Source organism: Hyperoodon ampullatus, assembly GCF_949752795.1.
Source record: "Hyperoodon ampullatus genome assembly, chromosome: 3".
Classification (NCBI taxonomy): domain Eukaryota; kingdom Metazoa; phylum Chordata; class Mammalia; order Artiodactyla; family Ziphiidae; genus Hyperoodon; species Hyperoodon ampullatus.
The window spans coordinates 55,832,822-55,849,068 of NC_136916.1; the positions used below are offsets into that span (position 1 = coordinate 55,832,822).

Consider the following 16,247-nt stretch of genomic DNA (forward strand, 5'->3'; position numbering starts at 1 on the left):
GAATCAGACTTTGAAGTCTACTGGGAATTGATTGCAGGACTTTGACAAGACTGGGGGAAACAGAGACTCCACTCTTGGAGGGCACACACAAAGTAGTGTGTGCATTGGGACCCAGGGGAAGGAGCAGTGACCCCATAGGAGACTGAACCACACCTACCTGCTACTGTTGGAGGACCTCTTGCAGAGGCGGGGGGGTGGCTGTGGCTCACCATTGGGACAAGGACACTGGGAGCAGAAGTTCTGGGAAGTACTCCTTGGTGTGAGCCCTCCCGGAGTCTGTCATTAGCCCCACCAACGACCCCAGGTAGGCTCCACTGTTGGGTTGCCTCAGGCAAAACAACCAACAGGGAGAGAACCCAGCCCCACCCATCAACAGTCAAGTGGATTAAAGTTTTACTGAGCTCTGCCCACCAGAGCAACAGTCAGCTCTACCCACCACCAGTCCCTCCCATCAGGAAACTTGCACAAGCCTCTTAGATAGCCTCATCCACCAGAGGGCAGACAGGAGAAGCAAGAAGGACTACAATCCTGCAGCCTGTGGAACAAAAACCACATTCACAGTAAGACAGACAAGATGAAAAGGCAGAGGGCTATGTACCAGATGAAGGAACAAGATAAAACCCCAGGAAAACAACTAAATGAGGTGGAGATAGGCAACCTTCCAGAAAAAGAATTCAGAATAATGATAGTGAAGATGATCCAGGACTTCGGAAAAAGAATGGAGGCAAAGATCAAGAAGATGCAAGAAATGTTTAACAAAGACCTAGAAGAATTAAAGAACAAATAAACAGAGATGAACAGTACAATAACTGAAATGAAAACTACACTAGAAGGAATCAATAGCAGAATAACTGAGGCAGAAGAACGGATAAGTGACCTGGAAGACAGAATGGTGGAATTCACTGCTGCGGAACAGAATAAAGAAAAAAGAATGAAAAGAAATGAACACAGCCTAAGAGACCTCCGGGACAACATTAAGCACAACAACATTTGCATTATAGGGGTCCCAGAAGGAGAAGAGAGAGAGAAAGGACCCAAGAAAATATCTGAAGAGATTATAGTCGAAAACTTCCCTAACATGGGAAAGGAAATAGCCACCCAAGTCCAGGAAGCTCAGAGAGTCCCATACAGGATAAACCCAAGGAGAAACACGCTGAGACACATAGTAATCAAATTGGCAAAAATTAAAGACAAAGAAAAATTATCGAAAGCAGCAAGGGAAAAATGACAAATAACATACAAAGCAACTCCCATAAGGTTAACAGCTGATTTCTCAGCAGAAACTCTACAAGCCAGAAGGGAGTGGCATGATATACTTAAAGTGATGAAAGTGAAGAACCTACAACCAAGATTACTCTACCTGGCAAGGATCTCATTCAGATTCAACAGAGAAATCAAAAGCTTTACAGAGAAGCAAAAGCTAAGAGAATTCAGCACCACCAAACCAGCTCTACAACAAATGCTAAAGGAACTTCTCTTAGTGGGAAACACAAGAGAAGAAAAGGACCTACAAAAACAAACCCATACAATTAAGAAAATCGTCATAGGAACATACATATCGATAATTACCTTAAACGTGAATGGATTAAACGCTCCAACCAAAAGACACAGGCTTGCTGAATGGATACAAAAACAAGATCCATATACATACTGTCTACAAGAGACCCACTTCAGACCTAGGGACACATACAGACTGAAAGTGAGGGAATGGAAAAAGATATTCCATGCAAATGGAAATCAAAAGAAAGCTGGAGTAGCTATACTCATATCAGATAAAATAGACTTTAAAATAAAGAATGTTACAAGAGACAAGGAAGGACACTACATAATGATCAAGGGATCAATCCAAGAAAAAGATGTAACAATTATAAATATATATGCACCTAACATAGGAGCACCTCAATACATAAGGCAACTGCTAACAGCTATAAAAGAGGAAATCGACAGTAACACAATAATAGTGGGGGACTTTAACGCCTCACTTACACCAATCGACAGATCATCCAAACAGAAAATTAATAAGGAAACAGAAGCTTTAAATGACACAAGAGACCAGATAGATTTCATTGATATTTATAGGACATTCCATCCAAAAACAGCAGATTACACTTTCTTCTCAAGTGCACATGGAACATTCTCCAGGATAGATCACATCTTGGGTCACAAATCAAGCCTCAGTAAATATAAGAAAATTGAAATCATATCAAGCATCTTTTCTGACCACAACGCTATGAGATTAGAAATGAATTACAGGGAAAAAAATGTAAAAGACACAAACACATGCAGGCTAAACAATATGTTACTAAATAACCAAGAGATCACTGAAGAAATCAAAGAGGAAATCAAAAAATACCTAGAGACAAATGACAATGAAAACACGACAATCCAAAACCTATGGGATGCAGCAAAAGCAGTTCTAAGAGGGAAGTTTATAGCTATACAAGCTTACCTCAAGAAACAAGAAAAATCTCAAATCAACAATCTAAACTTACACCTAAAGGAACTAGACAAAGAAGAACAAAGAAAACTCAAAGTTAGCAGAAGGAAAGAAATCATAAAGATCAAAGCAGAAATAAATGAAATAGAAACAAAGAAAACAGTAGCAAAGATCAATAAAACTAAAAGCTGGTTCTTTGAGAAGATAAACAAAATTGATAAACCATTATCCAGACTCATCAAGAAAAAGAGGGAGGGGCTTCCCTGGTGGCACAGTGGTTGAGAGTCCGCCTGCTGATGCAGGGGACACAGGTTCGTGCCCCAGTCCGGGAAGATCCCACGTGCCGTGGAGCAGCTGGGCCCGTGAGCCATGGCCATTGAGCCTGCGCATCTGGAGCCTGTGCTCCGCAACAGGAGAGGCCACAACAGTGAGAGGCCCGTGTATGGCAAAAGAAAAAAAGAAAAAAAAAGAAAAAGAGGGAGAGGACTCAAATCAATAAAATTAGAAATGAAAAAGGAGAAGTTAAAACAGACACCACAGAAATACAAAGCATCCTAAGAGACTACTACAAGCAACTCTATGCCAATAATATGCACAACCTGGAAAAAATGGAAAAATTCTTAGAAAGGTATATCCTTCCACAACTGAACCAGGAAGAAATAGAAAATATGAACAGACCAATCACAAGTAATGAAATTGAAACTGTGATTAAAAATCTTCCAACAAACAAAAGTCCAGGACCAGATGGCTTTAAAGGTGAACTCTATGAAACATTAACAGAAGAGCTAACACCCATCCTTCTCAACTCTTCCAAAAAATTACACAGGAAGGAACACTCCCAAACTCACTCTATGAGGTCACCATCACCCTGATACCAAAACCAGACAAAGATACTACAAAAAAAGAAAATTACAGACCAATATCACTGATGAATATAGATGCAAAAATCCTCAACAAAATACTAGCAAACAGAATCCAACAACACATTAAAAGGATCATACACCATGATCAAGTGGGATTTATCCCAGGGATGCAAGGACTCTTCAATATATGGAAATCAATCAATGTGATACACCATATTAACAAACTGAAGAATAAAAACCATATGAACATCTCAGTAGATGCAGGAAAAGCTTTTGACAAAATTCAACACCCATTTATGATAAGAACTCTCCAGAAAGTGGGCATAGAGGGAACCTACCTCAACATAATAAAGGCCATATATGACAAACCCACAGCAAACATCATTCTCGATGGTGAAAAACTGAAAGCATTTCCTCTAAGATCAGTAACAAGACAAGGATGTGCACTCTCACCACTATTATTTAACATAGTTTTGGAAGTCCTAGTCAGAGAAGAAAAAGAAATAAAAGGAATATAAATTGGAAAAGAGGAAGTAAAACTGTCACTGTTTGCAGATGACATGATACTATACATAAAGAATCCTAAAGATGCCACCAGAAAACTACTAGAGCTAATCAATGAATTTGGTAAAGTTTCAGGATACAAAATTAATGCACAGAAATCTCTTGCATTCCTATACACTAAAGATGAAAAATCCGAAAGAGAAATTAAGGAAACACTCCCGTTTACCATTGCAACAAAAAGAATAAAATACCTAGGAATAAACCTACCTAAGGAGACAAAAGACCTGTATGCAGAAAATTATAAGACACTGATGAAAGGAATTAAAGATGATATCAACTGATGGAGAGATATACCATGTTCTTGGATTGGAAGAATCAATATTGTGAAAATGACTCTACTACCCAAAGCAATCTACAGATTCAATGGAATCCGTATCAAATTACCAATGGCATTTTTTTACAGAACTAGAACAAAAAATCTTAAAATTTGTATAGAGACACAAAAGACCCCGAAGAGCCAAAGCAGTCTTGAGGAAGAAAAATAGAGCTGGAGGAATCAGACTCCCTGACTTCAGACTATACTACAAAGCTACAGTAATCAAGACAATATGGTACTGGCACAGAAACAGAAACATACATTAATGGAACAAGATAGAAAGCCCAGAGATAAATCCATGCACCTATGGTCAACTAATCTACAACAAAGGAGGCAAGGATATATAATGGAGAAAAGACAGTCTCTTCAATAAGTTGTGCTGGGAAAACTGGACAGCTACATGTAAAAGAATGAAATTAGAACACTCCCTAACACCATACACAGAAATAAACTCAAAATGGATTAGAGACCTAAATGTAAGACAGGACACTATAAAACTCTTAGAGGAAAACATAGGAAGAACACTCTGACATAAATCACAGCAAGATTTTTTTTGATTCACCTCCTAGAGTAATGGAAATAAAAACAAAAATAAACAAATGGGACCTAATGAAACTTAAAAGCTTTTGCACAGCAAAGGAAACCATAAACAAGACGAAAAGACAACCCTCAGAATGGGAGAAAATAATTGCAAATGAATCAACGGACAAAGGATTAATCTCCAAAATATATAAACAGCTCATGCAGCTCAATATTAAAGAAAGAAACAGCCCCATCCAAAAATGGGCAGAAGACCTAAATAGACATTTCTCCAAAGAAGACATACAGATGGCCAAGAAGCACATCAAAAGCTGCTCAACATCACTAATTATTAGAGAAATGCAAATCAAAACTACAATGAGGTATCACCTCACACCAGTTAGAATGGGCATCATCAGAAAATCTACAAACAACAAATGCTGGAGAGCGTGTGGAGAAAAGGGAACCCTCCTGCAGTGTTGGTGGGAATGTAAACTGATACAGCCACTATGGAGAACAGTATGGAGGTTCCCTAAAAAACTAAAAATAGAATTACCATATGATCCAGCAATCCCACTACTGGGCATATACCCAGAGAAAACCATAATTCAAAAAGACACATGCACTGCAATGTTCATTGAAGCACTATTTACAATAGCCCGGTCATGGAAGCAACCTAAATGCCCATCGACAAACAAATGGATAAGAAGATGTGGTATATATATACAATGGAATATTACTCAGCCATAAAAAGGAACGAAATTGGGTCATTTGTTGAGACGTGGATGGATCTATAGACTGTCATACAGAGTGAAGTAAGTCAGAAAGAGAAAAACAAATATCATATATTAATGCATGTATGTGGAACCTAGAAAAATGGTACAGATGAACCGTTTGCAGGCCAGAAGTTGAGACACAGATGTAGAGAACAAACGTATGGACACCAAGGGGGGAAAGACGCGGAGGGTGGGGTGGGGATGGTGATGTGCTGAATTGGGCGAGTGGGATTGACATGTATACACTGATGTGTATAAAATTGATGACTAATAGGAGCTTGCTGTATAAAAAAATAAAATTAAATTAAAGAATTTTAAAAAAAGAGTAAGAAAATAAACATTTAAGAGGTTTTTATTCCTATAATGTTTCTTAAGAGAACTGAGAGGAGCTTAAACGCTGGGCAAAAATAAAATAAAACAACTCTTCCTTGTTGTATGTCAATTATATCTCAATAAAACTGAAAAAAAGAAAAAAGAAAAGCTCTTCCTCAGTCGTTAAATGCACATATAAGGGACTGAATAAGCAGAGTTAACTAAGGATATGAAACATTTAATCTTCACAAAAAGCCTGTGAAATAAAATACTACTTTATCCTTGTTTCATGCATGAGGAAACTGAGGCACAAAGAGTCAAAGAACTTGTCCAAGACATGCATCTGGAATGCAAATCCAGCAGTTTAGCTGGAGTCCATTCTGTTCACACTATGTTACACTGCCTCTTTATTCTTTCAGCAGAGAATTAATGCTCTCTGACAACACTGGGACCAATACTTCAGAGTAAGGAAAAATAGGAACTCGTGTCTGGTTTTGGTTTCAGTGCAACAAGTCTACCTTGAACACTTTGATTAATTAATAAGGCCTCGAAATGGTTCTAATGACATTGTCAATTTCCTTTGAATCCAAAACCAACAAATCTACAAAATAAAGGAAAATTCACCAATGGGAAAAGGGCAAGTATCTGTGAGCCTGAACAGTCTTGCTAAAACACCAAACCAAATCTTGAAACAAGGTTAAGCTGGACATCAGATTATGGAAGAATTCAAAAACCCTTCTTGTCATCACTATCAGTACCACATGAGGCTGTAAAACTTATTTGCTACCATGATCTTCTTCCTTCACCATAATCTCTCCACTGTCACATGTAATCATCAAATCAAAATACAAGGATAGCATGAAAGAATAGGGCATTTTGTATATGAATGGCTGTTGACAAGTAGGGGTCACATAGCTGCAAATAACTCTTTTAGGATACAACTGAGATACCGTCAGCATCCATTTTTCGAATTACCTATTTAAACATTTTAAACAAATACTGCTACTACCTTAAAACTGCAGATTTTTCTAAAAGAAAATTTGGAATTGAAAGATATTTATAGATAATAAACTAACACATATATAGTGTTTTCTTATATGTACTGGAACATGATTCTAAATTCATTTAACCATCACAATTACTTATAAGGTAGATGCTACTATCACTCTCATTTTACAGTTGTGAAACTGAGGCACAGAGAAGTTATGTTACTTTCTCAAGGTCACAAAGCCAATAAGTGTCAGAGATAGGATTCATATCCAGACACTCCGGTTCCAGAGTCTGTGCTCTGAACCATTTGGCTATACTGATCTTAACCACTACACAATACAGATCTATTTTACTATCTTATTGAGGGGGTTAAAAACATTTTCAGACTCCTAAAATTTGTGTTGTATCCAGTCACATATCAATACACTCCATTTCTTTTTCTTGTAGCTTTACCTAAAGCTTCAGGTATTTCTCTTCTTGCTAGCTTAAAAGAAGAGACAGCACATAAGAGCTCAATAAATGTAAATTATTTTAGGAAGGATGTAGTTCTAACTATGGTCATAACAGCTTTGCTTGTAATATAAAAAACTTAGAATCTAAATGTCTTACAATAGAAGATGGAATAAACTGTGGCACATCCACTTAATGTAGAAATATTTAGCCATTCAAAGCTGTTATATATGAAAAGATGTTAAACCTCCACAATAATCAAAGAAATGCAAATTAAAATTAGAATGATTTCTTATTAGATAGTCAATAATTAAAAAGGGATTGATAACAACCAGTGTTGGTGAGGTACAGGGCCTGGCAAAGGGCATTCTTATACAGTACGGTTGCTGGGAATATAAACTGTCACAACTTTTTCAGAGCAATCTGTCAACACTTCTCAAAATGTACACCATACCCATCAATTCTAGTTACAATTATTTATTCTTCCAGAAACACTCCAATAAATATACAAAGAAAAAGGCACAAAATTGATCAAAGAAGCATTATTAGTAATGGGAAAAACTGGAAATAACTTGTATTCATCATTCTTCATTTGTATTTTCTGGAATACTATACAATCATTGAAAGAATTAAGAAGAGAGTTATATTAACTGATAAAGGTGGATAGTTAAAAAAAGCTTATATCAGAATATATTGAGATTTCCAATTTTTGAAAAATAAAGGATGAATTTATCCATATTACATATACTCCACATATGTGCACACAAAAGGGTCTGGAAGGATACAAGCCAAATTGTTAATTGTTAATCCTGGCAAAGGATCACAAAAGATGGAAGCAGGAGCAAGAACTTTCACTCTTTACTTCCTAGATCCATGATTTGCTCCCCTCCCCGTCTCAATTTTTCTTTTGAGTACATATTTCTTTTTAAAATTTAAAACAGCAATTAAAAAAAAGAGATAATTACAATTACAGATCATGCATGGCCTTAAGGCTACTGGAAGGACTCTGGCTTTTACTAAGAGTGAGATGGGAAGCCATTAAGGGTTGTAAACCAAAGAGAGATATGATCTAATTTGTTTTAAAAGCATCCCTCTTGCTGCTATGTGAAGAATAGGTTGTAGGAGGAAGTGGAAGCAGTGATCAGCTAAACCAGGGGTCTGGCAAACTACGGCTTGCGTTTGACCCAAGGTCTGTTTTTGTACAACTGAGCTAAGACTGGTATAAAGGTTGTTTTTAAAACAAAGGATGAATTTGCGACAGAGCCTGTATATGACCTGCAAAAGCTAACTTATCGTTTAGCCCTTTATTCAAGTTTGCCTAACTCCTGAATTAGAAGACCACTGCAATAATCCAGTTAAGAGATGATTATGGCTTGGATCAGGGCTGCAGCACGTGGAGAAGCTGAGAAGTGTTCAAGTTCAAAATATGTTTTGAAATGAAAGTCAACAGAATTTACAGAAGAACTGAATGAGAGGTAGAAGATAAAGGTTAAGGATTACTCCAAGGATTTTTAGTCTGAGTAACTAGAAGAGTGGAATTTCCTTTTACTAGAGGAGGAAAATTATGGGGATAAGTAGATTTGGAGAGGGACACTAGGAGTTCAGTTTTGGACATGTTAAATTTGAGATAACCTATTTGATAAGATATCTAAGAAGAGATAATGAATTAGAAAGATCCAGAGGGGGCACAGAAATTTAGAAGTCATCCACACATAGCCTGTATTTAAATGATTAGATCATCAACGAAGTGAGTTAAGATTTAAAGATAAATGGTCTGAGGACTGAACCCTGGGGCACTCTGTTGTGTAGCAGTTAGCGAATTGGGAAGAAATTAGCAAAGGCAGAAAGGGAATAACTGGTGAGGTAGGAGGAAAAAAGCCAGAGAGCACAGAGGATAGAGACTGCATCTTCTCTTCCTGCCACTGTTTCAAGAAGGGAGAAGTGATCATCTATGTCTAAATGTACTAAAAAATTAACATGAAGAGTTGATCACTGGATTCAACAAGTGCAATCTTGGTGGAATGATGGAGACAAAAGCCTAACTGGAAAGAGTCAAAGTGAGGAAGGAGACAGAATACAGTCAACTCTTGAGACGTTTTAGTATAAAGAACAATCAAATGGGGGAACAGATGGGAGTGGGATATAAAGATCAAGAAGCTTTGTAAAGATGGGAGGTATTGTAACATGCTTTTGCATGCTGGAGGAAATAACCCACTAGAGAATGAAAAACTGATGATTCAAAAAAAAGTAGGGAGGATTGCTGAATCCATGTCTCAAATAGGTGAGTATACAGGATCTAGTGCACAAGTGGAGGGGTGACCCTTGGTGAGTGCATCACTTTTGCAGTAAGGGGGAAAAATTATTTAATTACAAAAAAAAAGAAAGCTTTTTGCACAGCTCTTTTTGAAAGTACAACTAAATTACTTTCCTAAAAATAAAATATCTGACATCTTTAAAAAATCTATTTTTTAATTCAGTAATTGTGCTATGCTGTTTTCCAAAGATTTATTTTAAATTATGCTCTTTTCATCCTTGGCTAATTTTATCAGTGCAAAAGAGTCACTTACCATACTGTTATTGAGATTCTTGTCAACTTTGCAGAATGTGTGTGGTGGACTTTCTCCTTTACTGGGTATAATAATACATATGTCTGTAACAGCCAACGCATTCTGAGTCATGTTTTCAGAGGCTCTTCGGTAAGTGATATAAATTCTTTGTGATGAGGTACTGCCGCTAATATTTGCAGGGCATCCGTAAGGAGTACTCTGGATAACTTCACACCCCTGTTTCAATCTTTCTTTCCAGTCATATAAAACCCTAAAAAATAAATAAAATAAATTAGTACACAATTACAAAGCACCTGCAAATATGAAAGGTAATATTGTCAGGAATCATAAACTGATCCTTAAATGTAGCAGATATTCCAATTGTACTGCCAAGTTTGAATGCACCGTCCCATATAAAATTAAAGAATAACTGGGAACTTCTCTGGTGGCACAGTGGTTAAGACTCCGTGCTCCCAATTCAGGGGGCCCGGGTTCAATCCCTGGTCTGGGAACTAGATCCCACATGCATGCCGCAACTAAGAGTTCGCATGCCACAACTACAGAGCCAGTGAGCCGCAACTAAAGGAGCCCTCAAGCTGCAACTAAGGAGCCCAAGTGCCGCAACTAAGGAGCCTGCCTGCCACAACTAAGACCCAGAGCAACCAAATAAATAAATATTTTAAAAAATAAAAATAAATTAAATAAAAAATTAAAGAGTAACTGTTTTCCCTACCAAAAATTAATAATGTAAGGAAAATTTATATCAACCTCTGTTTATTGACATAAACCACAGAATAGCAATTTTGTGCAAAGGTACTTATTTTAGCATTCCATTTAACGGATAGACAGACAGATGGACAGATAGGTGTATCATGTATGTATGACAGATAGGTGTACATATGTCTCTAAAACCAAGCATCATCTTTAGAAAAAGCAACCTTGTATTTTGACCAAAGTTAAAATTTTACAAAAGGCTCCTTGCCATACAGTAGAGAACTTGCTTGCACACTTTTACCTCCAATACTTCCTTCAGCTTTAAGAGAGAGTTTTAAGGCTTTCAAAAGAGTAAATGACCTTAAGTCTACCTTTCATCAAAAGTACAAATGAAAGTTTCCCCCTTCTCCTTTATGGTAAAATCATAAGCTTTTAATAAAGGACAGGCCAGGCACCCATTCCTTAAGTTTTCTAAATACTGTTACTTAAAGTACTTGGGAAAACAAAGAAAACACCATGCTTGAATAATATTAGTTTATTCCCTCACAGAATTCACTAATTTGTACTTTAATGCTAAGTCTTTGGCATTAGCAAAAAAAAAAAAAAAAATTAAAGCCCTATTATATTAAATGTTTCTTCATTTGCTATAAAAATTATTATAGAAGGTAATGTCCCCAACATCAATCAGTATTCCCTTTTATAAAATCCCATTATACAAATAAAATTTAGTGTCAAAAATTGGTCATATTATTTCTTTCTAATATAATTTTTAATTTCCCTTTTGTCTCAGCTGTCAGCAAACTTAAAAATTTTTTTCTTTAAACATTCTATTTTGAAAATTTAGAGTGAAATTTCATGCTTAATCATAGCAGCTATGTATATCCCAATGTTAGCCTAATTGCTTACTCCTCCTCCTCTCAATCTTGCTTTTCTGTCTTGTTTTTTCTTAATCCTAAAAAATGACATCGTCAAACTATTACATATAGAATGGATAAACAACAAAGTCCTACTGTATAGCACAGGGAACTATATTCAATATTGAGGTAAACCATAATGGAAAAGAATATAAAAAATGTATACATATGTATAACTAATCACCTTGCTGTAAAGCAGAAATTAACACAACATTGTAAATCAACTATACTTCAATTTTAAAAAATAAATAAGTAAAAAAAATTTTAAAGGCATTATAACAGAGAAGTTAGACATATCTGAATTCGAACTCCTACCACCTGGTACCAGCTGTATTATCTTAGGCAGTTACTTAACTTCTCTGAGCCTTATACTATTCAACTATAAAATTTAAAAATCTAACTCATAGGATCTTGGCAGAATTAGATGAGAGTACTAGTAGGGTCTCCAAAATAATGTCTGGCACACAGATGTTCAACTGAAAACAAGAAAAGAAAAATACAACACACAGAACAACAAACCACTATTTACTACCTCAAATTCTTAAAAGATATGGAATATAAGTACATTTGATACATAAGCTACCTATTTTCTTTAATCAGGTATTGTGCTATTGTATATATTACTTATATCACTATTTTTGATTTTTATATTGTTGGGTAACTTTTCTTATCTATTTAAACTATAAGCTTAGTTTAAAGGCAATAATGATGTTATATCCTCCACAATGACAAATATATGAGAATAGCCATAAGAGTGGTTAATTTATTCATTCTAGTTCAAGTCCTTTCCTGTTGGTGAATCCTTTCTATGCCTGGAAAATTCCTCATCTCTAATTTAGGCAGCTCCAACATCCTAACAAGAATCTGCAACATTCCCTTCATTTTATTTGCAAACTAGAATTCTTTTTTTTTTTTTTTTTGCTGTACACGGGCCTCTCACTGTCGTGGCCTCTCCCGTTGCGGAGCACAGGCTCCGGACACACAGGCTCAACGGCCATGGCTCACGGGCCCAGCCTCTCCGCGGCATGTGGGATCTTCCTGGGCCGCGGCACGAACCCGTGTCCCCTGCATCGGCAGGCGGACTCTCAACCACTGCGCCACCAGGGAAGCCCTGCAAACTAGAATTCTGACAGTGATCAGTGATCATAGGAGCAACTTAACGTAATCTTTTAAAAATAAGATCTAATAGCTGGCTTATTTTCCCAAATATGTAAACTTCATATGAAGCAATACTATACCTGTTCTGAAACCCACTTAAAGTTACTGTAATTAATTCATGAATTAACACAATAAAGACTGAGTTTAATATAACTTTTATCAAACATTAAGTAATAGAATTTTAAAAGTAGAAGAATGTTCAGGAGCTCTTCCAATTCATCCTATCTCCCCTTAGGCATGAGTAAACATGGCTATTCACTTTCAGACTTAATATATTGGGAGATGGAACTTTTATAGCCCTTCTACTGATGTTAGTAGGGACATTGTTATCTTCCTTATTTTTAACCAGAATATTTTAAGTTAAGCCTATCCCCTTTTGCAACAGAGCCATGGAAACAAGAAAGTTAATCTTCATTCCCTATAAACCCTTCATCTATCGTGAAGACATTATTAGAGCTACTCCTAGCCTACCTTTGGCCTTTTTCTTTCAGTTTTTCAGGGAGAATCTTCTACATAAATAAATACATATGTATATATATTTTTTTACATTTATATATTCCTCTTTTACATATATATTCCTCTTTTTTTTAAAAAAACCCAAATGTTGCAGAAATTGACAAGGTGATCCTAAAATTCATAGGAAAATTCAAGGGACCCAGAATAACCAAAACAATTTTGAAAAAGAACAAACTTGGAAGACTCACACTTCCTAACGTAAAAACTTACTACAAAGCCACAGTAACCAAAACTGTGTAGTACTAGATAGGAGAGATATACAGACAAATGGAATAGAATTGAGAGTCCAGAAATAAAGCCATACATTTATCACCAATTTTTGAAAATGGGGAAAGAATATTCTCATCAACAGATGGTGCTGGAAGTGGATATCCATATGCCAAAGAGTAAGGTTGGAATCTTTCCTCAACATACACAAAAATTAACTCAAAATGGATCAAAGATCTAAATGTAAAGGCTGAAACTATAAAACTCTTAGACAAAAACTTAAATGTAAATCTTCGTAACTCTGGATTAGTTAAAGCCTTCTTAGATACAACACCAAAACACAAGCAACAAAGAAAAAAATACATAAATCAGATTTCATCAAAATAAAAACTTTTCAGCTCCAAAGGATACCATAAAGAAAGTGAAAAGACAACCCACAGAATAAGAAAAAATATTTGTAAACCATTTATATGATAAGGAACTTACATGTAGAATATATAAAGAACTCCCAAAGCTGAACAATAAAAAGACAACCCAATTTAAAAATGGGTAAAGGATTCTGAATAGACATTTCTCCAAAGATATATAGATGGCTAATAAGCACATGAAACGATGCTCAACATCATTAGCCATCAGGTGAATGCAAATCAAGACTACAGTTAGATACCATCTCATACCCACTAGGAGAGCTATAATCAAAATTATAATATAAAATGTTGGCTAGGACTGGCAGAAATTGGAACCTTCATACACTGCTGATGGGAATGCAGAGTGGTACGGCTACTTTGGAAGACAGACTGGCAGTTCCTCAAAAGGCTAAACACAGAATTACCATATGACCCAGCAATTCCACTCCTAAGTACATATACAAGAGAAATGAAAACATATGTCTATACTAAAACTTGTACATTAACATTTCCAGTAGCATTACTCACAAGAGCCAAAAAGTAGAAACAACTCACATGTCCATCATCTGATGAATGGATAAATAAATTGTGGTAGACCCATAAGATGGAGTATCATTCAGCCATATAAAGGAATAAAGTACAGACACATACTACAACATGTATAAACCTTGAAAACATTATGCTAAGTGAAAGAAGCCAGCCACAAGGTAACCATATACAGTATGATTCTACTGATATAAAATGTCCAGAATTGGGCACATCCACAGAGACAGAAAGTAGACTGGTGATTGTCTACAGCTGAGGGGGTTAGGGAGAATTAGACAGAAACTATAATGAATAAAGGATTGTTTATTTTGGGGGCATGATAAAATGTTATAAAATTTATTGTGGTGATGGTTTCACAACTCTATAAATATACTAAAAACAACTGAATTGTACAATTTAAATGGGTGAGTTGGATGGTATGAATTATAACTCAGTAAAGCTATTATATAAAAAGGGAGCCCCGAGTTCAACACAATATCCTAAATAAGGCACTAATTTACCCAAGACCCTTGTTTGATGCATACAGACTTAAGCACCCAACTATAATGATCATTATAACCGATCCTTAAAAGCCACCTTTTTCTCATACTTTAAAAATAATAAAAAATTTTATGAGTAGGATAATACATTAATTTCTGATACTTTCCTATAAATGTTTTTCAAATTATCTCCCCTATCTTTTTTTTTAAGATTTTTTTGATGTGGACCATTTTTAAAGTCTTTATTGAATTTGTTACAATATTGCTTCTGTTTTATATTTTGGTTTTTTGGCCGCGAGGCATGTGGGATCTTAGCTCCCTGACCAGGGATCAAACCCGCACCCCCTGCAAAAGAAGGCGAAGTCTTAACCACTGGACCGCCAGGGAAGTCCATCCCCTATCTTTAATAGAAAGAAACTCGGACAAAAATGCTAGAACCTGTAGAAGGAAGAGACACTGAAAAGATATAAGGAACACAGGAAGAGAATACAGGATTCTGGATATAAACGTGTCTATTTTTCTAAAGCTGCCATGTATCTATTAATAAACAAATTGAACAGTTAACTTCAAAATCTATAAGTTGTATTATTTGGATCAATAACAATAATTCTTTTTAAAAATTACTTACCCCAGATCTGTAAGTGGAGGCTTATCTCTTCCTCTTCTATAGCAAAGGAAAATCTGCGGCCCCACAAGACTTCCATTATTGAGATCAGCTGACAGTCCAGTTGGGGTAACATCAATACACGTGTAATCCCGTGGCACTTCCTCCCCAAGAGATTTAATAATAACTGAAACATCTGTGATAGGTTCTTTTGGTTTAGCTACTTTATGACAAGCATCATTGAAGTGAATTTCTTCTTCAAGAGGCTTTGAAACATCAGTTAATCCTGCTACGACAAAGTAGTCAGCAACACGAGGCCCCTTATCTTCAATCATCTTCCATTACAGAAGGTTACATCTGAAAGAAAAGTAAAAGATAGTATTCTCCTGTAATAAGTCAAATAAATATTCTCCTATAATAAGTCAAATAAATATAAGTGGTTTGTGTACAAATAAGAAAAACTAAAAAGAGTGCACTACCTCCCTGATTAAACATGCTAGTATTACACATTTCATTTTCATATGTTAAAAGTATGCTTTTTAAAAAAAAAGGACTATAGGGCTTCCCTGGTGGCGCAATGGTTGAGAGTCCGCCTGCCGATGCAGGGAACATGGGTTCGTGCCCCGGTCCGGGAAGATCCCACATGCCGCGGAGCGGCTGGCCGCTGAGCCTGCGTGTCCGGAGCCTGTGCTCCGCAACGGGAGAGGCCAGAACAGTGAGAGGCCCGCGTACCGCAAAAAAAAAAAAAAAAAAAAAAGGACTATATTTAGCATTATTTTTTGATTATAAAATTAATGCATAAATTTCCATTTTTGGCAATATGGAAGCCTAGATTACCTAAGTAGACAACAAAAAAACACACATTCTTTTAAATGCATAGACTAACTTGTAAAAATGTAAGGGGAAATTCCCAGGGCCCCAAAACAGTG

The 16,247-nt window shown here is 36.2% G+C and overlaps 1 protein-coding gene across 4 annotated transcripts in view; it reads right to left on the bottom strand.

The window, feature by feature from the left end:
• Window positions 1-15,653, bottom strand: part of DENND4A (DENN domain containing 4A) — a gene marked incomplete at both ends in the record, with an annotated part of 97,188 nt that extends 81,535 nt beyond the window's left edge. For all 4 annotated transcript variants that reach the window (XM_079700159.1, XM_079700160.1, XM_079700158.1 and 1 more), the window contains 2 exons: window positions 9,795-10,044; window positions 15,343-15,653. In XM_079700159.1, the coding sequence (XP_079556285.1) occupies window positions 9,795-10,044; window positions 15,343-15,653 (561 nt within the window). The remainder of the gene's footprint in view (window positions 1-9,794; window positions 10,045-15,342) is intronic.
• Between the last annotated feature and the right edge of the window lie 594 nt (window positions 15,654-16,247).